We start from the raw sequence: 26,439 nt of genomic DNA, 5'->3' as shown, positions 1-26,439 counted from the left end.
CCTCAATGATAACGATACGAGCTGACGAAGCAACTTTCGAACATGGAGCAATGATTCTGCCGCCCAAATATTTAGAATGGCGTCATTTCGTCAGTGTTTGGGCTGTGCAACCTCTCAGGGAAAAACAGACCATGCATCTACATGTTCGCAATGGACACAAACGGATTCCAAATCGCACGCGTTCTGTCAAAAGAGGTCCTTGATCATACTAAGTATGAGTTCTACCTTCCGCAGATGGAGCTTTCAACAGCACGCCTCATATCCGTGAAATGAATAATCCTCGTGATTTCTACGTTTTCCCGGAAATGGAGGATCCGTTTCAGACTGCCGGTACCGTCTTTTTCAGCCCTTACTTTAGGATTTTCGTGATGATATATATACGGATGTGAATTGTACCGTAAAAATGCGTTACCTGGACTTGGAATCTCCCACGGGCAAGTCAGATACTTACATTCAGGGCGGCAGATATGGCCGGGGTGATCTCCTTGCTTTTGAAGTAGAAGCTCTAGGGTTTTATTCTTGGTCATTAGAGCAGAAGGTCTTCACCCTACCAAAATGTCACGAAAAGACATCTAGTAAGGATGTTCCGGTTCACCCAGAATTTTTCAATCGACAATGTTATTGGTTCAGCAAGTCCAGTCCGTAGTATGACCTGAGTAAGGTTCCCGACACTGACCTGGATGGGAAGTCGTTGCCCTTCAGTTTCGAGCAAAGAGTGAACGGGAGCAACAATGACGTAATTGGGAATTGAATTTGATCGTTTTCCGGAATGGAGGACGTACGAGGTTAAGCTACCAAATCTGGACCTCTCCCGATCGCGCAAGTCAATCGCCGCGGGCACGTCAGTAACCGTAACTTTAATTGTGCTGTGGATAAGTGGAGCTCTGCTCGTGGGCATTTGTTAATAGATGAATTTGGCGAGACAACATAATTTTCGTTAGACTAATCACTCGAAATTCAAGCACTAATTGAGCAGTAAGTTGCTAATTGCGCGTGTTATTTCCTGGCGAATATCTCGATGCTTTCACCAGTAACCCACAAGTACATTGATATTCACTTCTATGAACACGCCCTACATCATTCCCCGGATTCCGGACACCTCGATTCAACCCACACGACTTCCCGTCTCGACTTGCGTCCACGTCTCTCCATATCCTACAGAAATACAAATATTCTTGGAGTAATTCCGCCGTCGCCGTGTGATCCATCCTCCAGCAGAGCCAATCCACATGAAGAAATCCACATCCAATTTCATGGCTCAAGCCGCAAAGTCTCCTGGCTTCGAGTAGTTTCCTTGAAACGGACATCTCAGATTTTCAAAGACCATAGGCTTCCAGGTAACTTTTGATAATCACTTGTCTAACGGATTCCATAGTCTTCTCCAGAAGATCGGTGTCCGTAGCATTGGTGTAATGTATGTAAAGTTGCTTTTCGCGGTCATCAACGAGATTCTTGAATTTCTTCGCAAAGAAGTCTTTCCCGGCTTTTACATCATTTGGTTCGCCCCGGTAATCCGGAAAGTGCTTTTGGATAAGACCCATCCCTAGGGAGACCTTTTCATTAAAGATGTCGATTTTATTGAGGAACAGGATCAAGGCCGACTTCCGGAAATATGAAGAATTTGCAATAGACTTGAAAAGCATGATCGCTTCCTGCATTTGATTCTAGGGCGAACTCCGTATTAGTTGCTACCACATAAATATGTAAATGAGAATGCACTTACTCCACCTCTGTCCTCCACAAGTGCTTGGTCGAACCCGCTGATAGCTACCAAAAATAATAAAACCTGGACGTTTTCGAAGACATGAATCCACTTCCTCCGCTCGGAGCGTTGGCCACCAACGTCGACCATTTTGTACGTTACGGCCCCCACTTCAAACGAGATTTCTGTAGTTCCCGTGGTCCGCAGCCGGGAAACAAGAATGTCCTGATTCGTGGGTAAATAGTCTTTAGTAAATAAACGGTTGATATCCATAGAGAAATAACTTCACGGCATATCAGCTTGATAATCGATAAAATTGAGAAAGGAACAATGTACTAGCTGAGGTTGTCATGTAAAGCATATTTATTGCCTTTCAGAATAGAGAACTGAACCCCTCGATCCGCCCAAAGGCTAGAAAAAGCGTGGAGGTATTCTGTAGACATCTCATCCTCGACGGTAGTTTTTGGGTCAGTTTCGACGATTTGCGCGCAGCTCTACAGACCAACATCAGCATTGGTCTTTACATTCTGAGGCAACTGAGGGGTAGGGTAGCTGGAAATCAGTAAATACTATGTTCGTATCATCCTCGAATTCTATCTCAAGCTCCTGCATTACAACCAGGATGTTCCGGAAGGCGTCAATCAGATTGTGAAAGATAATGTGCCGCCATTGCTCCCGTTCAGTCTTTGAGAATCCACCACTATGCGTGATGCGCATCTGTTTCATCACGGTGGACTTTCCGCTTTCTCCAGCACCTACAGGAGCTATATGTAAGTTCTCCTGCCTTCAGCTAAGAAACATTCAGAGCATTCCCGTTACCTAGGAGCAAAATCTTCACCTGCTTTTTTGCGCGCTTCTTGTCCGCGCGGATGATGCTCTCAATCTCCTGATGCTTCGCCGAGCTGGAGCTGTCTGGATGGCTTCCAAAACATAGTGGCCCAAGTCTCATTTCAGTAACTGTGCCTCGATCTTTACAAGAAAGAATATGGGAACAGGAATGCCGCAGAAGGTCGATACTTTCGACTCAACCGGGAGGGTTGCACGTGGGAAGCTTGCAAAAGACAGCCTCTCCCAAAGGTCCACGGAGCATTCCAGGGCTGCGGCCAACTGTGGGTGAGCAGCGGATGATCTGCCAATGGAGGGAGATGATCTGAGGACCTAGGGAAATGAGGTCGAACTGTGCTGGACTGAGTGGTGCTGTTGTTTGTACGGCAAAGCAACAATTTAGGGTCACCAGAAGGTCGGGTAAGCTTCGTCTACATGGGTGGGCAGCCCCATGCTGTGGAAACAGCCGCGCCCAAGGTTGGGGTCCCGGTACGAGAGCTAAGGATTGAGTTTTTGCCGAGTCATGCTAGCGCGAGACCGGGGAAGGCCATCCGCGAGCTAGCGTTCCCCATTCAACGTCATTGTTGGGTGTCGGGCCGGCCAAGGAGCGGCAGACACCTAAGCATCACGCTTCAGCCTTTCTCGGGATCGGATGTTCATTCGGCACAAGGTTTTAACAAATGACAGGCGTCGTGGAGTTTGATCAATTCATGTTGCACTTCTGTAATCCCTATTTCCTGTCTTCCTCGGTAGGCCCGTCTCCTGTTTCCTCTAATGACGCAAGCTTTCCTAAGACTAAAAAGGCAGTGATCAGAGCAATCACGGAAAGCCTCATTGCTTCCTCGACATATTGTCCATCTGTTTTGAAGCTGAATCTTCCACTACCATAGATCTGTGTACCCGATTTTGTTCTACCTCTTGTATGGCGCACATTTGCAGATGACGACTCTAACGGTGTACATGCACCTTGGCAACGTTTGTTTACTGAGACCAACCCAAATTTTAGACTTTTTATGCAAGCCATGATCTCCTTTATCTCGTGCTTGGCCTCTCGAATGCGGCACTCTCCTCTTCCTCATACAGTTGTTCAGCGAGGGCATGAGGGCTTCGGGAGTCTGCAGTATCACTATTTCCATTGTCACGACCTGGGATGTTGCAGCAGTTTAACAGTTTCAGTTGGCTGTTCGCCCGATAAGATCCTGTTGGAACAGGGAAATGATCACTCCGCGAAACCAATGTTAGTAACCAGCCTCGACCGGTTACGTACAGCAATGTGTATGGTTTTTGTCCCGTGACCTCTATATGCTTTTTCAAAGTCTTCTTCCACGTATGTCTCAGCTAGTGAGATATTAGGGTTCACCGGATGACTTTAGTAGAGTTCGGCGCGAATGAAAAATTAGCTATAAAATTTCAAATTTTGATTCCAAATATGCAAATATTATAGATATCTATTTTAGAACTAGTTAGTAAAAAGACTACGCTCCACGATACGCCTTTGAGCTAGCCACAGCGAGTATCCCATGCGCTGGTGCGTCCAACAAGTTGGTAGTCCGTGCGAACACTAAAACATTAATGGGGGGTCTACCAAGCAACCCTACATAGCTATATTTAACAAATCTACCGCCAATATGGGTCGCAAACGTGCTTCCAATGATATAGACTTTGTTGAGCCTTTGAGGACAAAATGGGGCGGCCTATTTTAGGCTATCCCTTCCGCTGTCCTACGAGAGGCGGACTGTGCGAAGACTAGAATCAAAAGTACGCGTATGATCACGAAGCCTTGATCCTATTGATTCTGTTGGCCAACTTTTATCGATAACAGTGGGACGAAATACACCAGCGGAAGGGACCAAACGCCACGTGCACGGATGCGAGCCGTAGTGGGGAAGGATGGTTCTTGATCCTGGAGATTTTTCAAGGATCTAGGCTTGCCTTTCAAGCCAGCTCGTCCCGTCCCAGTGGAACTGTTCCTTTTCCATATCTCCCACCAGAACTCCGGAACTGAATTTAGCGCTGTTACTACACAAAGCACACACCATATCAGCGGTTCAAACCGAGGCCAAGGAAGCCGTAATTATTAGGGGCTCTCAATCCGGGGACTCGGAAAACACAGGTGGTCCAGAAGATGCAATGCGATCTGAGAGGCGTGGAATAGCCTATGATGAGAGAGACATGCAACGTAGGTAACGGGGTTTTGACCGATCCCTGGGTTTTGACCGATTTAAAGTTTTACTAGTTATTTGTCGGCGAGTCGGCGTTTTGACGAACTTTGATTTTCAAAACTCCGTTACCTACGTCAGCGCATGGGGAAACTTCAACAATTAAGAGTGAGTGACTCAATCTTCTAATCTAAGACAAATAAAATTCCCAAGTGCTGATCGATTTAGCAGCGCAGCTTCCGCTTCTTCTTGATCTTTGGTTATTCCGCCATTGTCGATCTCAATATTCCAGAATGAACACAACCAACTAATTTTCAATAGACTCGGGGCGCTGGCCTTGGCAAATGGAGGCACAGCTGGAGGAGTCTAGATGTTCCTTATTGTCTGTTGGCATGTTCTTCTGCATGCTTCCCTATGGCCGAAATGGCATCGATGTGAGCACATCATATCCCAAGACAGGAGATCCATGACTAATGACGAACACGCGCCAGGGCGCCAACTTCCTGCGGCCATGTCTACAGTCCGGAGATATAGATAGCGTTCTTGCGACTCGGACAGGCTAGCCGTACATCCAGATCGTCCTGAATGCCACGAACTCGAACGTAGCGGTAACCGTGCTGACCGTGGTGATGTGCATCTTGCTGTTTTTTGTTCCGTTAATCAGGTTACTACCTCATCCCGTCAGTTATTCGCTTTTGCCCGAGATCGGAGTCTCCCATTTTCTCCTTTCCCCTCATATGTGAGACCCTAGCATCTCCGTCCGTTGAGATTCATGCTAACTTCGCTAGGCCCGCCCCGGCCAAAAAATTCCGCCTAATGCTGTAACACTCACAATTATCCTCACAACTCTTCTTTCGTTGATCATCATCGGCTCCTCCATCGTCTTCAACATCACCACCTCGCTCAGCTAAGTCGGCCTAGTGTCATCATATATCATTGCGATCAGATGGCCCTGAAGCGCATCCGGGGAGAGCCCCTTCTGACTTCACGCTTCAGCTTGGGTAGAACTAGACTCACGATCAACATTCTTGCTTTGTGTTTTCTCTTCCTTGTATTTGTGATGATTTTCTTCCCTGCCGCACCGCATCCGGATGGGGTGTTCTCATCTATGGAACTGTGGTCATTTTCTCTCTCATTTATTACTATCTCCATGGCAGACATGCATACGTAGGCCCGGTAGAGTATATTAACAAAGACGTTTGAAGAAAAATTTAGAATGGTGTTATCAGGGTTTGGGCAATACTTGCATCCAATGATTATGGACGGACTGCGGGAAGCATGAGAAGGACAGTAGTATGGTAGTGAGGTGTTGACGACTAATATCTTTAAAATATACGTATGTATAAATGAATATCATTCTGCATACAAATTCCCGTTCATCTTTAAGTGAAGACACCACTTAAATTGTTCAGATTTAACTTGAATGTAGATTCCGTGCAAATACTTTACGAGTAGACCGATCGTATCTACTCAGAACAATCTTTGAATCAATATGCGCCGTCGAAGATAGCAATGCTCACGAAATATACTATCGGCTGCAAAGAAACGGATAAAAACCCTTACGAATAAAGAGAGGGTTTCCGTCTTCCCTACTCACAGAAGCAATGCAAGCTTCCGCGGTAGTTTGGCTCGGGTTTCTGGAGAGAGATTCAAACGCGTGCTAGTAGAGCTAGCCTGACTTTCGCTAGGCCCAGCCTGCGAAGACTGGACTACATCTACAAGTACCGTAGCAAAGCCACCCAAATAGAACTCCTCGAGGTCAATTCCCGCCTCCGCTAAAGCCTTGGCCCAGATATCAAGTACATCCTTGGCAGCAGCAATTTCTGTAGGCGTTCGGGAACAGTTTGCAGCTTGAGCTCGTGGGCACCTCAACCGCGGATCTTCAGCGTGTTTAAGGAGGAGAACGAGCATACGCTGAATATGTTGACGAACAACACCACGATGCTCCTTTCTATGACGTTCTATATTTACGCGTCCTAGCAAGGAATGGAGGAGATGGGTAGGGCCGTCCTGGCAAAAGAGTGAATGACCGTTCGTGTAGTTATAAATTTGTGACGATGACGACATCTCCTTTTGTGAGATATAACGGGCAACTATCTCTGCTTTTATGCCATTTCGGCATAGATTCGCCAATGTTCGGTAGCGGCAGTCCAGGCGGCTGATGAGATCACGTCGTGGAGTAGTAGATAGTAGTAGATATTACTTCAGTGGTAACAAGGCCAAAGAAAATACTGTCCGGATTCTCCAATGCGAGATCTTCAACCCCTATTGGCCACTCTTCATGGTACAAGTAGAATGAGCCCATCGGGAAGGCTGCAATGCTGATTTCGGAGGGTTTCCATACGTCGTTTCGAACGCCAGGGTCTTCAAAGGGATCTTCATGTGCTTGATTGATACACATTCTTCCTAGCTCTTCAAGCCTCTTCCAGGATTCTTCAGTCTCCAGGTCTTAAGTGTTAGAATTCTGTAGAGCCCGTAGATGCATATCGTGTTCTGACCAGATTGCCTTGGGTGTTTCGATTGTACAGCCCTTGTTAGCGCAAAACAGTGCCGGACGATGGGCTCGCACCTTCACGTGGTGTCCGGTGTCTAGTATCTTTACTTGTCGGAGTTGTGAACCGACTTGTATTGAGAAGCTAAGACGAGCTCGAGGGACGATGAACTCGCACCTTCCCGTGGTGTCCGGGTCTAGTATCTTTACCTGTCGGAGTCGTGAACCGACTTGTATTGAGAAGCTAAGACGAGTTCGAGTGGACGACGACACGAGCGGCCACGCACAATAGGGGGAGAGAGAGGAAGGCAGTCTCTTATCCACCGATCGAATCGAATCCGACGCGTACACAGGTCCTATACGAACACGACTCGACCTCAATCCGAATACCCCGAACCTCAGCGCTCAAGACTACAGCCGTCAACGACTAAGAGGAACGGCCGTTGCACTACGACTGCTAGTCTACGACAAAGAGAACCCACGTCTGGTGTTAAACACCGTGGTTTCAGCGGCGCTGAGCTGCTTACCCCCAACCTCAACCACACGTCGATTCGCCATCCCTACGGCTTCAACACCATAACGGTCACAAGGAGGTGGAGGCCCCGATATTACTACCTGTGGGAACCCCGAGGTGGAGTTGGTAGACGGCCTTTTGGGCTGTTAGGCTACATAGTTATGGACGGCTACAACACGAGAAGATTACAAAGGTGTATACAACGACGGGTGGATTTCCTTTGTATTTCATTTATATAGGATAAGCTTGTATCGGGTAGATCGTTGTATGCATCTAAAATAGAAGACCCGGCATGGCGCCTTCAGGGCAGCTAAAACGGTGTATGATTTAAAAAAAAAAAAAAAAAAAAAAAAAAGCGCAAAACAGCTCGCTGCTTGTATATTGCTTTGATTGATTGAGCTGGTTCAGTGCCACATTCAATAAGATATTTAGCAAGCACAAAAGCGGATTCGCTGAAGACTGTGTCAGGTTCTGCAATATCTGGGAAGATAACATGTTCGAGTAACCCCTTACCGGAACTATCCATATCCCATGGCAACGCTAGTTTGTTCTCGAAAAAGGTTTGGAGAACTTCAAGCTATCTTGCCTTACAAGCTCTGAAAATCTGATCATTACCTGATCTAATGCAAGGGATGAAATACCGCCATATATGCTCTTATTTTCGGAGATATTTTGTCCCATGCAAATCCAGGAGGTAAGCTACGGAGCAGGGCGAAAGTTCTTAAGAGATCGAGCAGTGACCTTCCACGGTCTTTGGCCATGTTCTCCGCCTTTAGAAGAGTCTTTCCAGTTTATAGTTGTGGTTGTAGTCTTCCATTCCAGCGTTCCTAGCAGGATATAGAGAGAGCTGGAACTTCCTGGAACTCTCCGATCAATAGGAAAGTCTCGAGCGAGTAAAGAAGTACTGAGGCATTCGTCCGTTGAGGTCTTTCCTCTATCTGGATCTTCAAGTATACCGCAATCATGGTTATTGTAGCGGACATCGTTATCGCTGCTATCGTCATCTCCGTTTCCATCTCTTTCATTACTAATACTATCACCTTCACATTGTGGCTGAGACTCGTTGACCTCCATCAAGGCCGGTGTAGCGGGAGAAGGGTCAGCAGGCTGAACATCAGTATTTGGACCAACAACTGCAGGAGGCTTTGAAAGCCTGAACTCTCGCTCCAAGCTTGCTATGGCTTCCTTCATCTCCTCTATGCTTGTGTACAATTTTCCGGTACCCTGTGCCAGATTTGAAATGTCCAATGATATCGAGTCTAGCATCCCTTCGACTCGGGTTGTATAAGTTCTATGGAAGACTTGGAGTTCTCTGCATTTCATTAGACACATCTTCGTGAATGTGTATTTATCTGCATACGAGATTTCAAAGGGCGAGGAGCAAATATACGGGGGCATGATGATAGGATGTTATGATGGAAATATTGGGGCTTACATTTTCAAAGTGGTCTGGAGTGACGACTTGGCCTCTTCAATCCTTTTTGCGTGCTTCTCAATGTCATTGATATCCAGCCCACCCATGATCTGCTTCCATTTTCTCTTTGCTCTCCTGTAATTTGGCTTGATCTCGTGATTTATCAACACCTTTTCTAGCAATCTCACTCTCTCCCCACATTGCTGGTAAGCTTTCATCACGACGTCTTCTTTACCATTAGGTGGAGGTAATTTGTTTGCTTCCAGCCGTTCCAGTATATTTCTCAGGAGTTCGAGATTGGATACGAAGTCCCGAAGAGACTTGGGAAAGTCTTTAACATCCTTGAATATACTGTATAGAAAGCTGACACCCTGCGCAACTTGACCCCCAAGGCCAATGATCGATACAGCCCCAGTAGCAATACTAAATGGATCAGCCATAATTGTGATTTACATCAGTAGAAATATAGATAGTCAGCAAGGGGAAAGGCGCCAGGAAGGATGATACACCACATAGGGGGTTGAACAGTAATATGAAGGGTGAGGTTGCGGAACGCTGCCACCTGGGCATGAACGTCCAGGCACGGCAGAAAGGTGAGCACAGCCCAATATACCCTTGACTCCCCTGTGCCTCAAGCGATCACATATCATTACCCCTTGGTGTTTCAGCCTCACCAGCGGAAATTCGAACGAAGCGCTAGGAGCGGGAGGAACTTGCATGTTGTCCCATAATGAAAACCCACTTTAGGGTTTTGGTTTGCACTTAATGCCTGGAGAGTAGGAGATGGGGCGGTCCAGTTCCAATTTAGTCGGGAATATGGCATACTGTCCGCAAAATCCTTCGGGTTTCCAAGGAAGAAATGACCAAATTACCAGAATAAACAACACAAGAGCGTGTGTATCCTATACCACATAGAGCCGATGGAAGGAAGAATGGTGGTGGTGTTCTGCACTCTCAAAATGTGAAAAAGTGCAGTCACAAGTGTAACGGACAAGAAAAACGTGTAGAGCATATTTGTTAGAATGGAGGCAGTGGTTGAAATATGATCGCCTGGATCATTAGGTGCAAGGCAGAGACCTGCAAGAATAATAAAACCAGCTAGTGGGGCTAAGAAAATGAATGTCACCAAAACCATCCACCATATTTGCTGAGGGGTTTTTTTGCAGTGCAGCTAAGTCTTCTGAATGCGATAGAAAGCGCACATTAGTGAAACTGAAGCCACCTCGCTTTGAACCCTTGATAGGCTCGGCCCTTCCAAAAGATCACCTCAAGAATCGACATCAGCGTAACCGTATTCGTTGGTAAGCCAAAGAGCAGCAGGTAATCGGAAAAGTCCGAACACAATCAATGGAGAGAAAATCGTAGGGAGCGCCATGGTCAGAGCATGTTTCTCATAGTGGAACCCTCTGGTAAGGTCATAAGTAGCTTGTGTTCCCTGCAGGACGATAGCGATTGTTTGCACGGAAGATCCCCCTTGGAGTCACGACCAGTCCAGAACGCTGCATTGCTGGCAGCCATATCTGCGGAGTTTCAGTTCATAGAACACACTCATCGGCAGATGGTGACGTAGTATATCCAGTAAATTGAAGTTGGGTTGAAATGACGGACACGGTCCGTCCATCGAGGTTGAGGATTTCGTAGCACTATCAGGTCAGGGGCACCCACAAGAATGTGCGTAACAAGTGGAGCTAAGCATAGCGTAAATATCGAAAGCCATTCGGAGACGTTTATATTTTGTGCCTAGTACGTGAAAGAGTGATAGGTTTTCCTTCGCCATAGAACAGAGGAGTCGTTACTAACAGGCCCAAGGCAATTTGCTAAGACAATGAAGATCACGGCTGCGGCAAATATTTGCACAATACTAATAAGCTGAAGTTAGTGTGAGATTGAAAGGTAAGGGGATGTTCTTTGATGAGCGGCAAAGAGGGGCCTATTGCGTACAAAGTCCGAATAATAAAAGTCGATGATGACCGAGACATGCAATTTTAGATCATGAATAAGGGCTAGTAAGTAGTAAGCGAAGATTTTAAGATTGTATAGAAAGGACACCAAAATAAAGGATGAGGCAACAGTGGTTCAGTGATCTTAATTTGGAGCCCTACAGGGTCGGGGGTAAATGAACCGTTAACGTTACTTCTTCTAGCATAAGTGCAACCATGAAGTTCTAATAATGCTAAAATTGCGAACTGATAATACTCTATTTTTTTCTTTCCTTTTTTTCTTTAAAAAAAAAAGCGTGGCGATACTCACGAGGTTCTCATAAAGAGAAGAAATATGCGATCCGAGAACCAAACGTGCGATATCGAGGATATAATTACTTGTAGGATAGTCTAGCACTTCGGATTCATCTGACAGCTTCTTCATTCTTCATTTCCTTAGCTAGCCACTCGGCTTCCTGCCTCATCTCCTCATCGGTCCTGGGAATTCTACCCTCATCAGCATCTACGGCGGGAAATCTTCCCCTCTTCTGCCCTTCGTTATCCTGCTCCCTTAATTGCTTCCCTAGGTCTCCTTCCTCACTCTCCATCATGCTGTAGATTGCGTCTTTTCCTCCACGGTTATCTAGATCTCCAGAACTCCTTGGTATTATGTGTGCGTGAACATGCGGAACGCTCTGGCCAGCATCTATTCCATCTTGAATCGCAATATTGAGTGCCGATGCCTTAAACACGCGTTCAATCACCCGGCTAACGCGTTGTACTGTCAAAAACAGGTCTGATATTTCCGATGGAGTCAAGTCGTGGAGACGAGGAACCGGACGCAACGGGGAGACGAGGACATGACCGGGTAGTAGAGGTTTTAGGTTCACAAGCGCATATGAGAGAGGCGTGAGGTGGAAGACCTGTGAGAAATCAATTGCAATTCTGATAAGGAAACGATAATATAAAGCATACTTGGGATGTAACTATGAAAGAACCAAAATATATAGACTTAGTTGTTAACGGCAGCATGATGTTGCAGTTTTCGTGTCGAGGATGAATGGCGGAAAAGAATGGTCTTCGTCATACGACTTTTGTCTCAGCCCTACAAAATGTTTGACAATTTAGAGCTCAACGTCACTGAACTACGTGCCTCCGCCCGCACTGCCACCAATCAATCGAGTCTAACATTTATTCGAATAGCTTCAAATGAATCCGCCGCCTGCACCCACTTCGGCTGTTGAATCGTCCTCTGCCGTACCTGGCCAGCCTCGCGTACACACATACCATTGCCTCTGCACGCACCTAATAGTCGCAACAACAACCCCTCTTTCCTCACTACCCCGGCGGTCCGCTAATAGCCTCGATAAAGCATATATCCTCATACTTCCCTCACCACCATCTACACATTCTCCCCCATTAGACGACTCCGACTCAGAGGCGGAGGCAGAAGGAGAACCATCCACTTCCCAGGAGAAGTCCCTACTCAAGCCAAGCTCACATTATGCACTTCTCCTATCTACGGTCGTCGACCGAAAGCCGCAGGTTATTACCCGCAGCGACGGCTTCGAGAAACGATACCTGCAAAGATGCGGGCGATGTAGATTAGTCGTGGGTTATCAGCTGGAATGGGGACAGTATACAGATGCGGACGCGGGGACGGGAGACCGGGTGGGGAGGAGAGAAAATGTAGTGTATCTGCTTCCCGGAGGATTAATGAGTACTGAGGAGATGGTTGAAGGGAAAGACATGGCATCGAACATCACGCTTGAGGCGTGATATTCCTTAATCGAATGTTTAGATCTATCCTCTCGGGGCATATGTTTTACAAGGCCATTCTAAACGAGATTGGATCTTTGTAAGGCGGAATTATTCGGCCAACGCGGAAGACTGGGAAGTCTGAGGATTGCGATGGCTATTTTTTGTCTACGAATGTACGATACGTATGCTATCGTACCCATGCGGCAAAAAACATACAATTTTCGTGCGGAATACCATCAACCCAGAACAGCAAAGAACATATCCTCCAGAGCCCAATAAGGAACCAAAATCCTTTCAACGCCGATACTCTCCATAGAGTCCAGTTCACCCAACCTTACAATACTATCATATTCATCGATCGTGTGGAGGTGTAAAACATGTAGTATGCTCTAGTTGGTGATAACCGCCGAGACAAGCTCTTTAGCCTTAAGTTAGTAAATCATGTTATTAGAGAAGAGCGATGTGCCATTGGTACTCACCTCTGTAGTTAATCTCGCCATTGTTGGTGTCGATGGCTTTGAGAAGCTCATCGACTTCTTCATCGCTCATCTTTTCGCCGAGATTCGTTAAGACTATCTTCAGTCAGTATTGGTTAAATTCTACCCCGATTACTTAGAGCATTCCCCACGAGTAATAACGTACTGTATCTGACTTGTCCAACTCCTACGAATCCTGAATTATCCTTATCGAAGACCTGGAAACCGCGCACATATTCGTCAATATCCCCAGGCTCACGGAAACCGCCAGGTCGATTGAGGACTTTAGAGAAGGTTTCGAAGTCAACTGCACCAACTTAAACATCAGTAAACAACACTCCGAACGGAACTACAGCCCTTAAGCGGGGTAAGAGGATAACTCACAGTCTCCACCCACACTCCTCTCCAAGTCTTTGATCTCAGCTAATGTAGGATTCTGACCGCAGGCACGAAGAAGGTCACCGAGGGATTCGAGGGTGACTCGGCCGTTGCCGCGCTTGTCGAAGAGCTGGAAAGCTTCGCGGTAATTTGTCGAGGCCTGAAGTTGTGAGTTATCCATGTTTATAAAGACAACAGTGCAAAACACAGGATCGCGATCGATTTAAAGGAAACGTGTTTGGGCGCAAGTTGTGGGCAGGATGAAGGGAAGTGGTGCGGCGATGTTGTTTGTGTTCATATCAAGGCGAAAACGGGCTCGGAAATTGCAGCCTCGCCAAATCAGGAATTGACGAGACCATGTGAACTTACCATTTTGAGTGATATGAGAGAGTAAGATGTTATACAGCAATGAACAGGGGAATCGATGCCTACGGTGAAGAAGTGGACGTACGAAGTTCTTTAATGTCGGAGGAGCGGTCACCGTGCGATTTTCGTTGTTTCTCAAGCAGCGCGCGCTGAGACCAACTTGCGGTCTAGTTGCAGCTAAGCCGTTGCTATGGAATCTTCGAAGCCAATGAATGGTCATAGGTTAGACCTGCAGCAGATATGAAATTCTTCGACGCGAGGTGTGCAACATGTAATTAATTGCACAAGAACTTCTCGCATTCGTATATTTCTTGTCAAAGATGAGTTTGAATCACGAACCGCCTAGGACTATATGCAAATCGATATGGACGCTTTTTCGCCTGTGGTCAATGGCTAGGAGCTACTCACACGGCACAGTCGTATTGCCAACCATAGGCTCTGACATGTTGATAATCGCCTGGCATCCTGGTCTATTTTACCCAATTTCGAGCATCCACTTCTTAGTTCAGATGATTAAGGTGGCGGCAGAGGGACACCCCCTAATTGATATGCAGACACCCCTAATTGATAACTACGCGGACGCCCTCTCCTGATTAAGTTTAGCTTCTGCCTAATTAAGTTAGAATATTACCTGAATTTAAGTTATTTACATCTATACCGTAAAAATTATATTATTAAAATAGAACTCTTATAACTGTAACACCTCGATTGCGCAGTACCCTAAAAGGCGCCGCATGAACTTATTTGGATGCTGCTACATCTGCTTGATGTCTACAAACTACCTCTGCGAGCACGCCCGCGCCTGGTATTCTGTTCAAATGCTGATGTGGGCGCGCGCACTGACGCAACTTAAATTCACGTGATATTCTAACTTGGTCAGGAAGGGACTAAACTCAATCAGTCGGGAATGTCCGCATATCAATTGGGGTGTCCCTCTACCGCTGTTCCACTATTAATGGCAGAATTGGAGCTCCAAGCCCTTTTGATCAGAAGTCTAGGATAATATTTAAACAGTGGTCCAAATCTTCGATTTGACGACATGCTGTGATAAAGTGACAATTCTTGACTCCAAAACGCCACACTTCAGCTATGCATACCTAGCCTCGCAATTGAAAATTCACTCCAGCTTGTCCAGGTGTACCAGTCTAGTCAGTACGACTTGCTTACTTGTCTCCTCGATCTCTCCAGCCAGGAATACCTCGTCGAGAATTGCGTAGACCTGCCGCAACGCCGTCATTAGCACTGCTTGATTCCCAACTCCCCAATTCCACTGCGTCCTATTCAATGCGATCGATCCCACCTAAACCTCCCCTCTCCTCTACCCCTCAGCTTAACACAAGAGACCATTGAAGCACCTACCTTATAAAAATTAAACACTAGATCCAGCTCGCACACGTTCCCAAAAAAAGCATCCAACACCTCAACAAAGAAGTGTATCGCCTCCAGATACGCCAACTCGTTATCGTTCGTATCGACGCACGCGCAGAAGAACAGCCCCGCGTACCGCCTATACACAATCTTAGACGTATTGCGGAACTCGACGAAGTTCGACTGATGCTTCTGGTCGCGCGGCGCAATCAGGCGGTGCACCTAGGGTTCGGGTAGAGCGCGTGAGCTAGGGTTACAGAGAGAGAGAGAGCGGGTAGGAGAGCGGGCTTTGCTTTGTGAGGAAAGGGTTCCATTTTGCGGGAGGGAATCAATGGCGGGAGTGAGGGGAGGCCGAGCACACCCACACACATACCTCGCCTTTCAGCTTGACTTTCTCTTCATCCTGATCGGCGAGCCGGATTAGCAAGTGCGTTGCAGAGCGCTGCTGGAGGGCTGGTGCGCCTCACACTGTACGGCGCATACCACTTCGCAAGACGGGTCTTGCCCCTGCATAAAAATAACGGGGTCAGCAAGGTCTTCCCCATAACCAGAACGGACGGTATTCATTCAATGCGGCAACGTACTGTCGGTTCTGTATCAGTATGAACGAGAGCACCATATTTGCCGCGAGTGATGCTGCTCACGCGAAATGGGTCGAGGTTTAAGGCGGGCGGGCGGGCGGGAATCTCGCCGGGGTTTTCTCGGTCTCCGTACAATGCCTACGGCGGCCCAGACGGCACAGCCCGCGCAATTTTAACCTCGTCCTGGGGAAATTAGCTGTCACGAACCGAGGTCTCAGCTTGACTCAAAACCTCGTTTTCTGCACTAACTAATTTATTCACCCAATAGTTAAATCAATGCTGCCCAGATTTCTTTAAGTTTAGGGAAACCTTATCGCTTTCCGGCTCTCGTCCCGCAATGCAATTTCATCAGTGTCGGCTGGCTGCAGGGCCTTCTTAACCCACGTCTATCATTGAAGCTATCTAGGATTACTTATGTAGAACGAGCAAGTGAACTCCTTGAACACCGCTGAAGCCAAGACATGAAACGTCTCCGCTGATTCTCATTCAAGCATCACGCACACATTGAGCATATTGCTACACATACTCCCGCCAATGCTCGTCTGAGATGTACTTGTGATCCTTAGGAGGATGTGGCGGTCCATATTGTCCCGCTATATACCAGGTCGTAGACGTCAAGATCGTCCTTGGGACTGCTTATGTGTCGAGGCGGATCGTACGCCTGCGCGACCCAGTTGGGAATCTTCACGATTTGCGGATCTAAGATAACCAATAGCCTTTAGTTATTCCCGCGCTGGAATGACTGTTGCAGCTAATCAAACATGCTGGTACCACTCCTGCTCGAATTCATTGAATCACTAGGCTTCTTGCTACTCTGGTATAGTTTGCTGAGAGGCCCGCTGAGATATTTGGACAAGAAGACTTCGAAGGAGGGAGCTGAAGCGCAGATAATTGAGAACTGGCACTCAAGTTGTGACCATACAGAGACGCTGAAGCCGAGCCCTACAATGTGGTCAGTTAAGAGTATAGTCTAGAACCGTACAGAGTACTTACAGCGCTCCGAACTTGGTCGAGTGGCCGTTTCCACGTGCCAGCCAGTCTAGACGGCCACCAGCTTTCGCTCCTTACAATATAACACTGCTATCTCACCCAAAAAGCTAATCTCCATAAACACGGTACACACCTAAACTTCACGCATTTCCGATTCCTGAGCATTACGGAATACAACCCTGCGGATCTCCCTGCTCCCATGTGAAGCCTAACTAATTGGCAAGCCATACATATACTTTACTACCTTTATCTTGAACCCTCAATCTCGACGTTGCCATCACTCGAAATACGCCCGGGATGGTGCGCAGAAATGTGGAGTAAGGCAGACATGAATAGGACCGCTAAACCTCACTAGTTAGAGGCTGGGGGTGACGGATGCAGGCCTCATTGCATAGGGTCTACAGACCAACAGTTCATCACGAATGGAAAGATGGCCTCACGGTGGTGGGCGCCATAATCCGATCCGAAGTGGGCAATCTCGATAGATCAGCATTCCCTTGCCAACTTGCTGTGAATTCAGCCCGTCCTTTGAGTGTGGTTCACTAATAGTAGTATTGAGGAATGGAGGATCAGATGCACTTTCAGATGCAGATCGTTTATGGTAGCTGCAGTAGCTGTTCTGACATCTCTGAAATCCAGGAGCTCAGAAGCGTGGCAAATACACAAACCTCTTTGGGTGAAGATCTCGTGTAGCATTTATAGATTTAGGGCAGAGACGTGCTAAAGGCTCTCAAAGATGTCGATCATGCCCATTCGTATTTAAACTGGGGGTAGTATGCTAACAGCGGCGGTTTGCCCTACACCCTACTAGCAGAGATTGGCGATTGCGCCGTCTAGGCTTCATGAAGGAGGAATTTCCCGCTGGCCTTGCATTATATCGCGGAGTTCCATTAAAGAACGCTAGATCAACATCGTGTTGGTATAGTAAATCATTGAAGGCACACGGCTGGACCAGCGTCGTGGGCTCGTCCTGAGAGCAATTGAATTGCGAAGGCGTGCGGCGTGCGGCGTATTGGATTCCTGAAACGGCCAGCGCCTAGACCTTAAGGCTGAGCAAAGACAAATGTGTTGAAAGTCTCTACTGGGACTACGAAGACGGCCGAAACGAGCCTACTGTTTCAATTATTGCGCTATGAGGGAACCATTGAGACAACTTGAATGATGTAGACGACTTACCCTTTGGACGTGTAGAGGAATACACACGAATTTTTCATATACATTGTCGGCTGTCTTCTTTATTCTCACCACATGGGGACGGCTCAAAGAACGGGCCACTTCATTACGGCCTATGTAGTCCAGCTGTGTTTCAAGCCAAGGACTGTCAGAGCTAACGGTATACAGTCAATTCCTGCCGAAATCGAATATGCAGGAGGGTCCTCAACTTTTGCATGCCGAATTGGCGGAGTAAGAATGGTGCTTATGGAAGCCGCAATAGCGTTGTGTGGTGAGTTTGAATGTATGAAGCTAGATCGCTTGTGGTTGACTTCTGTGGAACAGATAGACTAGGGGCGAACCCAAGTCTTTGCAACATAACTCCTGAGTCCGCGGCCTGTTGGTCCATATAGTAAACATCCCAAATTATCCGATAGTCTGAGAGTAATTGCACCTTTAAGGTTTGAAATATTTGATATGTTCTTTGGTAAAATCCCAAGGGCCAGATTACAACTACATCGACTTAGTCTACTACCCCTGTACTTTTCTCATGTATATATAGAGGCCCTAGAGCCACATTCAATAGACAGAGTCCTCATCCTTTATTGTCCGTTCGACATATGGGCATGATTCATAAGAAGTTCAGAGAGGGTTGAAATCACCTGGAATTTCCCTGAGATACCAATCGTGACAATAATGGGAGAAATATAATCTATGAAGGAGGAGAATTGAAGGCCCAGCATTAAAGCCTAGCGCCGTTAAGCTATCAACTGGCATCGGAAAGGATTGTTTATCTCCGTGAAAACATTCTCGAGTATCGTTTAGTACTTGGACTCGGGACGGTAAAAGGTAATTTGGACCAAAAGGAGAGAGGTACAACATGGCCAATGTTAGATTGTACGTTTAGAATCGTATGGTAACACAGGCCAGGAAAACTAGAAACGCGCATAGCACTTCGGTGAACCAAGCTGGCCCTGGTCGATCGCCGTTCGTTTATCTTGATCGGATTGGTGTTGCCCTGGACGCTGTTCTGGAATATAGGAACATCGTTTAGGCGGGAGTCTTGTTCTGGCCCTGAATATTCCTAAGTGGAGCAATTTCTCAACACAAGGTGATGAAGCCCGAGGAGTTCTCATCGGTCTTGCAAAGCGAGTGAATTGGAGTACAAGGTACGAGGTACGAATGATTCGAGAATATGTTGCAGAGGGTCTAGAAATTCCAAATGCTGGTGTTGACGAAAATGCGACAAGCGTGTCAGCCGAAGCTCAGGTGCTAACCTCCACGCCGAGTGACGCGTGGGAATCGTCCCCCCGTTGAGCGGCATGGTTAGACAGTAGGTTGACACCTCGTATACAGTAGAATTTCATACTAACCATGAAATTGGCCTGTACCCCACACTTCCACGGGACTGGAGCCTCCAAACACAGGTGTGGGTTTCTGGTGCAGAAGACAGTGGGCTGACCTCAGTGCATCCGTGTCCAGGTTGAAAATTTTAGAAGTTGAGTCTCGCTACCTGTAGGCGCTGCCCCACGCCGACCGCGCCCTTGCAGGAGCAGCCACGGGCGCTGACAGGCGCCTTTTAGTCCACCACACTGGCCGACCTCACCCATCCCACGAACCTGACCAAACCCTTTGAAATACTACTTTCAAACTTTTGCTGTTGACCTGAACATCCCGCTCCCGCTGAGCGGGCCGTGGATGTGCAAAATGCGAGTCTTACATGCAGGGTATTAGCCTTACCTCGACCCCACGAGGTCCAAAGTTGGGTTTTCCCCTGAGGCGGGACTGCAGGTCTTCTGTGGCAACTTGAGATGGAGCCCGGTCCTTATCTGGTAGTATGGGAGAGAACTGGGACGGTTCCGAGTGCAATGCTCCAAGCATAGCGGGTAGCCTTGGCGTACTGGGCGGCCTTGGATGTTTCGAGCGTTATCTTTGCCATCCTCTCGTAACCATTTAAGATTTACTTGGCCTTTCTTAAGAGTTCCAAAGCCGGATGCTCGCTGAATTTCGGGTGTTATACAGACGGTTCTTAAAAAGCGGGGTCGCTCGCACACACGACAAATTCGTACCTCATTGACAAATTTACAAATTAAGAGCGTCGTGACCGTGGTGCAAAAAATTTTCTTACTGCGCAGCTGGAACAGGCATGACAGGGTGCCAGTTGCCAAGATCTTCCAACCCGACGCGCTCATGGAGAAATTCGCAATGATGGCCTCAGTTCGGTGAATGAGGTGTGGAGGTCTAGCTATCGCAGCACTGACACCCTCTCTCTCAAAGCAGGCAGAGTTCTTATCTCTGATGTTAAAGCTCGACTGATGGTTCGCCATCATAGTGACGACGCGGGCTCTTGGCAGCACCGCAGCCACATGCTGGTGGAACATCTGTGGAAGGGCTCGAATTATATTTGGCCGGGGAAAAGCCAGAATGCCCCCGACCAATTGCAGGCGCAGCAGGTCACGGTTTTGCGTAAAGGCAGTGAGAAAACGAAAACCATAGATAAGGGCGGACACAGGGAAAAAACCCCGTGCCAAGCAGTCCGCTTCGATTTTCGGAGCAGACGACCGTCAAACCCCAGAGAAGCTACGGGAGCGTGCAGGAGCGTGAAAGAGCGCCCGGCATCGTGGACTTTGGGGGGCATCTGTGTGGGCGCAAGGTCTGGTTGGAAGGAATGCTGCGCCAAGCGCTGCTGCAGGCCGGCGACAGGCTTGCGACAGGCTTGCGACAGGCTTGCGACAGGCCGATCCGATCCCCCAAAAGAAGAATGCTCCAGATCTGTGGCATGCTGCCCGGTGCGCGACCCCACGACCGACTGTGGGCGATGTGCTAGAGCCTTTTCGTTTATTTTGCCGCATAAGTATTTCTTGGGCTGAGCAGGGGAGATAAGCTGCTGAGCCCATGCTGCTGTGGAGCATTGATGAAGCTTCTTAAAGGCTGCCGGTGCTGCCGTGACGATCGCAGCTCATCTCCCTCCGCCGTTTATTTGGACAGGCGTGGCTCTTCTGCACATTTCTTGTACTCTTCCTCCAAGCCCTCTTGGCCTTCATTCTGCACAATCCTTTGTTAGATTCGTTTTAGTTCTACGAGCTCGCCCGAGCATACGCAAGCATGTCATACTCGGGGGTTGGACCGCCCACTACCTTCAATGGCACCAACGAATTTATTGGTGGCGATTCCGGTATGTTGTCTTCTAGAAGATTTTGAGAAGCTTTGCCATTCCCGCACGTGAGAAGTCTTTTCTCGCGAGAATCTCTCCCATGCGGATCATCTCTTAGCAACCACCTTGGCTCCATTGGCATTTCTAGAGCAATGCTGATTGTATTCGAATGTCGCAGATGTCGAAAATCTGAATCAATGGTTCCAGTCTGGTGACCAGGCCTATATTATCGTGGCTTCGGCCATGGTTTTGATCATGGTACCAGGTCTAGGATTCCTCTACTCTGGTCTTGCGCGAAGAAAGTCGGCTCTCTCCTTGATTTGGGCCTGTATGGCATCCTGCTCCGTCATCACATTCCAATGGTACTTTTGGGGGTATTCTCTGGCTTTCAGCCAATACGGCACAAGTGGTTTCATTGGCGATCTCTCCAAGTTCGGCCTCATGAAGACTTTGGCTGCTCCCAGCCCCGGAAGCCCTCTTATTCCCGACCTACTCTACGCCTTCTATCAGGTACAGCTTGCCCCAGCAATTCAGCTGCTTTAGCGAATCAGATATCTGACTTGTTCTTACAGATGCAATTCTGCGCCGTCACAGCCGCCATTGTCGTCGGTGCGGTTGCCGAACGTGGACGCCTTATCCCTATGATGGTCTTCATATTTTTCTGGGCCACCATCGTATACTGCCCAATTGCCTGCTGGGCCTGGAATCTGAACGGCTGGTTTTTCAAGTGGGGAGGTCTTGACTATGCCGGCGGAGGGCCTGTCGAGATCGGTTCCGGCATGTCTGCCCTGGCTTATTCCATGGTCCTTGGAAGGCGTCAGGAGAAGATGATGCTTAACTTCCGTCCTCATAACGTATCTCTCATTACCCTAGGAACGATTCTTCTGTGGTTTGGGTGGTTGGGTTTCAACGGAGGCTCCTCATTCGGGGCCAACCTTCGTGCGACGATGGCTTGCTGGAACTCCAACTTGACAGCCATGTTCGCCGCAGTTACCTGGGTTCTTCTCGATTGGAGATTGGCTCGCAAGTGGTCTATGGTCGGCTGGTGCTCTGGATGCATCTCTGGTCTTGTCGCCGCTACCCCTGCGTCTGGTTATCTCACTCCATGGGCTAGCATCATCCTCGGCATCACAGCAGGCATTATTTGCAATTTTGCCACTAAAGGTTCGTCTCTTTGTCTAAGACTCTAAAATATGCAAACTAACATGCACACAGTCAAATTCTGGATCAAGATTGATGACGCACTCGATGTGTTCGCTGAGCACGGTGTCGCTGGAATGGTCGGCCTTCTCTTCAACGGCATCTTTGGAGCCAGCTACATTATTGGCCTTGACGGTGTCAACACCGGTCTCTTTCCGGGCGGGTGGATTGAGCACAACTATAAGCAGTTGTACATTCAATTCACATATGTTGTCGCCGTCACTGCCTATGCGTTTGTTGTAAGCGCCATCCTTGCTTTCGTTATTAACAAGATCCCTGGTCTGCACCTGCGTGCATCTGAGGAGGCCGAACTCCTTGGCATGGACGATGACCAGCTCGGTGAATTTGCCTACGACTACGTCGAAGTCCGCCGGGACTACCTAGCCTGGACTCCCGCTAAGAACGAGCCCTCGGCTACTGAGCAGAGTATTCCTCAGGGCGAACGCCATGGTATTCACCTACACAGTCAGATGCTTGAGGGCAAGGATCCAAGTGAAAGCAGTGGGGATCCGCACACTGGGATTGGCGGAGATCGCCATGCTATGGGTGCAGAGAACAAGCGCGAATAAGCACTGATGTGGAAATAAAATATAGGGTTTCGTATTTTGTTGGAGGTTGTATTTGGGCATGTTTGGAGTTGGATACCATATCTTGTTACTGTCCTTTCTGGTAGAGGATACGAGCCTGACATTGGCTTATGATCTTCCAAAAGATGTCGGGAGGTTGTGGAAGGCTTGGAGTAGTACTATGCATGCATGTTGGAACATTAACCATTGGCCTTCGCCGCATTTATTCGAATTGTGTATTTATAATTTCCTTTCAATACCTGGTCTACGCAATGCAAATAAAAGCATGGGATGAGCACTCATGCCTTTCACAAGTCAGCCCGGTGATTGCCAAGTAGTCAAGTGGAGGTGGAGGAGTGCCAAGGTGACCTCCACGCGTGCCGTATCCGCGTGGCTCTCGCTAAAATCCCATTGCTTGAACTTATCAAGCCAAGCTCAAGCAAGCACCAATCCGGTCTCCTCCAAGTAGTGTCTACCAGATCATCTTTTTGACCTTATCTGCCAAGATATATCTTCTCTTGCGCCGAGACGGGACACAAGTGTCTCAGACTCACTGTTCTTTCCTTATCTCAACGCGGCTGCAGCACCACATGGAGAGCTTTGGGATGGTATGATTATCGGGAGAGCCCCGATTTCCCCGGATCGTAAGCTGAACGAAAAGCGTGATGATGTCATAAAAGCACAGTCCTTCATCGGAATTTGCTATGACATCTCGCACCTCTGCGGGCACGCGACAACATTTCTATCAATCCATTGAGCGTCCAACGAGTAAGTGGTCCGTGCGCGAACATAGATTCCGTCGGTTGATTACCTACTACAATGCAAAATACGGTTCTGTAGGAAGGACAAGCGTTAGCAACTTTATATCGAGCGACTTAACTCCCAAAATTAGGCGTGTATATTAAATTACTACATAATTAAAAGCTTTATATTCCTTAGAACGGGCGTTAAATTCAGCACGATTGATTGGCTAGTTCTTATCGATGGCCGTTGGACGGATACGCAACACCTTGAATACATGTGCGCTGCATCTATGGACAAGCAACATCGCCCCCCTGCTAGGCCTCTTTTCGGGGATGCTCGGTATTTCTTCACCATTATAAAAGGGGTGTATTTGGTGTACGTCACGGGGCTCGGTTCAACAAAATCATCCATACTTATCCACATGGCAATTTCAATGCAAAGATGAATTTCGATTGAAGATCACACATTTTTTAATATTATTGGTTAGTTGCTTGAACAAATTGACACTTCATTATCCCTTTCCACGCTGGTTTGCGTCCACGCATATCGATAAGGGTTTGGCCAATCATAGGCTCTCGTTCACTAATGTTCACTAGGTAGGCTTGGCGCCAAGCTTTGGATGCCAGCGTAGGAAGGGATACCAACGCGCCTTCGGAATGTACTAAACGTAGCTTATGGGCTTTTGACGGGTTTGGACATCAGAACTAATGCCTCAAATGCTCAATTGCAGGCATTTTCTTAATAAAAGCCGTCACGCAGCATTATCTACAATATTAATAAAATGAAGCTTTAGTTTTATATAATCAAAGGCCTTTGAGTGAGCCGTTGCTGCCTCAAATGTAATAGTAGATGCCTCTGCCGTCAATTGCGCAGCGATCGCAAGCGCTTTGGCTGATACAGCTTGATCCCTGCCTAAGCTTAAATAGGCAAGCGGTAAGACCATCCGTCAAAAGCCCCCAACCGTCAAGCTACGTTACAATTTCTTATCAATAAAAAGAAAGAAAAAGTAAATTGTTGGTAAGTCATACTTTCTACCAGTATTAACCTACACCATCACTTGGATTTATTTCACACCAATAACGTACCCTGGGTTAACCAAGATTTAATCTTCTTTTATTTCCGAGTCCTATTCAACGCAATACGGCTACAACTTTGTTCGCTCACCCAGCCCATCGATTATAAGCACCCATTCCCAATGGTATACGATGTGTCGATCCAGGTCGAATTTTGCCGATTACCCTGTTCCTGTTCCGGTTGTACTACCACCCCCTGCGTACCCCTTGTTCCTATTACGTACTCCCCATTGTTCCCCCCTTATTACCTACATCTTCCTCATGTATATATAGTCTGAACAGACAGAGTCTTCCTCATCTTCTTCTGATCTGCATCGGATCGATACGATGATAGTTATTCACTGCTAGCATGGCTGAACTTCGAGCTTTAGGGAAAGCCTCCGACCACATCGGAATCCAGTCACACGTGGTTTCATTAAACTATCGATCCCGAGGAACAAAGAGAGAACGAGCTTTCAGATGTTTAAACACACCATGCGGATCACAAGGTTTGTTAGAGACCTAACGACAGCCATTACAACAAAGAGCGAGCTGGGGAACGGGCTAGACGTTCGTATCTTGTGAACAAAGAATGCATCGATGGTTAACTTCTGAGGTTCTTTTAATGAATCTACGAGCTACATACATTGAATTCTGAGTAAATTTCCTCCCCGATACTATCCACATCTTATTCATCTCTTTCCGATTTCGTAATAGCAAGAATATTGCCCACAAGGTGGGATCCTAGACGGAACCTATATATCTTCAAAATCAATATTACATCTTAGCAAAGCCGGCCTTTGCAATCTGTTATTTTAAGAAACATCGAAAGCTGGTCGTCATAAACAATCGTTTCGGAAGTGATAGAAATTCGGCATTCACTCGCATCCTTTGTTGCTCAGGAGTTCGGAGCTTTTCATTCGGCATCATCTTCAACTGTTTACTCCTTTAAGGGTCGCTTATATTTGGTAAGAATTTTCCTAAAGCAGGACCATATCAGTTACAGCCGCTTCGATGGACACTCATCTAATGGCGCAACCGGGATCACCCTCCAGGCTTGTGACTAAACCGGCCTCAACCCTAAATACAAGATCACTCAAAGTCCACCCTGCACCCTTGAAACCCTCTAACTTGTCCATCCCGTCTTCCCCATTCTCCCCTCGAGTTCCCATCACACCACCACTCGCACCATTGAACTCTAACTCCTTTGTTTTCTCCACCAGCCTACCGACGACTACACCGTTAGCGCCACCCCCTTCACCACTCCAATGGCTCTGGCAATGCCATCAATGCCACCGCAAATACCCACTCGGCGTGACACGGCGCTGCCTCGACGACGGCCACTTCTTCTGCGCCGGCGCCACCGCCGCTAAGAGCTGGCGCAAAGCCAAGAGCCCACGCCGAGTAAAGCGACACCGGGCCTGCGCGAGCGAATTCGACTACCAGGGCTGGAAGAGCTGGGGCAAGTGGCGGCGCAACGAGCAAGACGACTCCGCAGCCGACGACTCTCCCGACGACCCGGACAACATGACCGCCGCGTCCTCTGCGTCCGAGGACGGAGCCGACGGGAAGAGACACGGTGCTAAGGACTGCTGGCACGCCTGCGACTACCCCAGCGAGTGTCGGT

At 47.7% G+C, this 26,439-nt stretch overlaps 11 protein-coding genes across 11 annotated transcripts; 4 read left to right on the top strand and 7 right to left on the bottom strand.

Moving 5' to 3' along the window:
* Positions 1 to 978: 978 nt before the first annotated feature.
* On the bottom strand, positions 979 to 2,907 carry K441DRAFT_664256 (guanine nucleotide binding protein, alpha subunit). The gene is made up of 5 exons (XM_067649327.1): positions 2,522 to 2,907; positions 2,273 to 2,457; positions 2,039 to 2,196; positions 1,724 to 1,985; positions 979 to 1,664 (listed from the first exon to the last, which is right to left on the bottom strand). Exons 1-5 carry the CDS (start codon positions 2,649 to 2,651, stop codon positions 1,317 to 1,319), a joined length of 1,083 nt encoding a protein of 360 aa, XP_067501220.1. The 5' UTR covers positions 2,652 to 2,907; the 3' UTR covers positions 979 to 1,316.
* A 2,497-nt stretch (positions 2,908 to 5,404) lies between these two features.
* On the top strand, positions 5,405 to 6,068 carry K441DRAFT_199711 (uncharacterized protein). Its single transcript, XM_067640477.1, has 2 exons — positions 5,405 to 5,425; positions 5,475 to 6,068. Exon 2 carries the CDS (start codon positions 5,633 to 5,635, stop codon positions 5,855 to 5,857), a length of 225 nt encoding a protein of 74 aa, XP_067501219.1. The 5' UTR covers positions 5,405 to 5,425; positions 5,475 to 5,632; the 3' UTR covers positions 5,858 to 6,068.
* A 211-nt stretch (positions 6,069 to 6,279) lies between these two features.
* On the bottom strand, positions 6,280 to 6,753 carry K441DRAFT_679433 (uncharacterized protein; the record flags this gene model as incomplete). The annotated part of the gene is made up of 1 exon (XM_067651262.1): positions 6,280 to 6,753. One exon carries the CDS (start codon positions 6,751 to 6,753, stop codon positions 6,280 to 6,282), a length of 474 nt encoding a protein of 157 aa, XP_067501218.1.
* A 1,336-nt stretch (positions 6,754 to 8,089) lies between these two features.
* On the bottom strand, positions 8,090 to 9,703 carry K441DRAFT_664252 (uncharacterized protein). The gene is made up of 3 exons (XM_067649326.1): positions 9,127 to 9,703; positions 8,205 to 9,003; positions 8,090 to 8,143 (listed from the first exon to the last, which is right to left on the bottom strand). Exons 1-2 carry the CDS (start codon positions 9,543 to 9,545, stop codon positions 8,391 to 8,393), a joined length of 1,032 nt encoding a protein of 343 aa, XP_067501217.1. The 5' UTR covers positions 9,546 to 9,703; the 3' UTR covers positions 8,090 to 8,143; positions 8,205 to 8,390.
* A 605-nt stretch (positions 9,704 to 10,308) lies between these two features.
* On the bottom strand, positions 10,309 to 12,056 carry K441DRAFT_688727 (HIT-like protein; the record flags this gene model as incomplete). Its single annotated transcript, XM_067652223.1, has 3 exons — positions 10,309 to 10,356; positions 11,459 to 11,947; positions 12,000 to 12,056. The coding sequence occupies 3 exons, from the start codon at positions 12,054 to 12,056 to the stop codon at positions 10,309 to 10,311; spliced, it is 594 nt and encodes a 197-aa protein (XP_067501216.1).
* Positions 12,057 to 12,093: 37 nt separating this feature from the next.
* Positions 12,094 to 12,803, top strand: K441DRAFT_615709 (uncharacterized protein; the record flags this gene model as incomplete). Its single annotated transcript, XM_067645721.1, has 1 exon — positions 12,094 to 12,803. Exon 1 carries the CDS (start codon positions 12,234 to 12,236, stop codon positions 12,801 to 12,803), a length of 570 nt encoding a protein of 189 aa, XP_067501215.1. The 5' UTR covers positions 12,094 to 12,233.
* K441DRAFT_664246 (myosin regulatory light chain cdc4) lies at positions 12,684 to 14,136 on the bottom strand. The gene is made up of 5 exons (XM_067649325.1): positions 14,009 to 14,136; positions 13,646 to 13,799; positions 13,428 to 13,568; positions 13,265 to 13,357; positions 12,684 to 13,203 (listed from the first exon to the last, which is right to left on the bottom strand). Exons 1-5 carry the CDS (start codon positions 14,009 to 14,011, stop codon positions 13,175 to 13,177), a joined length of 420 nt encoding a protein of 139 aa, XP_067501214.1. The 5' UTR covers positions 14,012 to 14,136; the 3' UTR covers positions 12,684 to 13,174.
* Positions 14,137 to 14,934: 798 nt separating this feature from the next.
* Positions 14,935 to 16,004, bottom strand: K441DRAFT_664245 (AP-2 complex subunit sigma). Its single transcript, XM_067649324.1, has 5 exons — positions 15,958 to 16,004; positions 15,841 to 15,880; positions 15,747 to 15,776; positions 15,365 to 15,595; positions 14,935 to 15,224 (listed from the first exon to the last, which is right to left on the bottom strand). Exons 1-5 carry the CDS (start codon positions 15,990 to 15,992, stop codon positions 15,123 to 15,125), a joined length of 438 nt encoding a protein of 145 aa, XP_067501213.1. The 5' UTR covers positions 15,993 to 16,004; the 3' UTR covers positions 14,935 to 15,122.
* Positions 16,005 to 19,626: 3,622 nt separating this feature from the next.
* Positions 19,627 to 20,414, bottom strand: K441DRAFT_199562 (uncharacterized protein). Its single transcript, XM_067640476.1, has one exon. The coding sequence runs from the start codon at positions 20,286 to 20,288 to the stop codon at positions 19,833 to 19,835; it is 456 nt and encodes a 151-aa protein (XP_067501212.1). The 5' UTR covers positions 20,289 to 20,414; the 3' UTR covers positions 19,627 to 19,832.
* A 464-nt stretch (positions 20,415 to 20,878) lies between these two features.
* K441DRAFT_641033 (ammonium transporter-like protein) lies at positions 20,879 to 23,337 on the top strand. Its single transcript, XM_067646638.1, has 4 exons — positions 20,879 to 21,271; positions 21,429 to 21,760; positions 21,823 to 22,414; positions 22,466 to 23,337. The coding sequence occupies exons 1-4, from the start codon at positions 21,202 to 21,204 to the stop codon at positions 23,017 to 23,019; spliced, it is 1,548 nt and encodes a 515-aa protein (XP_067501211.1). The 5' UTR covers positions 20,879 to 21,201; the 3' UTR covers positions 23,020 to 23,337.
* A 2,564-nt stretch (positions 23,338 to 25,901) lies between these two features.
* K441DRAFT_483120 (uncharacterized protein) lies at positions 25,902 to 26,165 on the top strand (the record flags this gene model as incomplete). The annotated part of the gene is made up of 1 exon (XM_067641907.1): positions 25,902 to 26,165. A coding segment is annotated over one exon (264 nt), but the record flags the coding sequence as incomplete, so codon positions are not given.
* Between the last annotated feature and the right edge of the window lie 274 nt (positions 26,166 to 26,439).

Source organism: Cenococcum geophilum, assembly GCF_001692895.1.
Source record: "Cenococcum geophilum 1.58 unplaced genomic scaffold K441scaffold_37, whole genome shotgun sequence".
NCBI lineage: Eukaryota > Fungi > Ascomycota > Dothideomycetes > Gloniales > Gloniaceae > Cenococcum > Cenococcum geophilum.
This window is presented reverse-complemented; position numbering and strand designations above follow the sequence as displayed.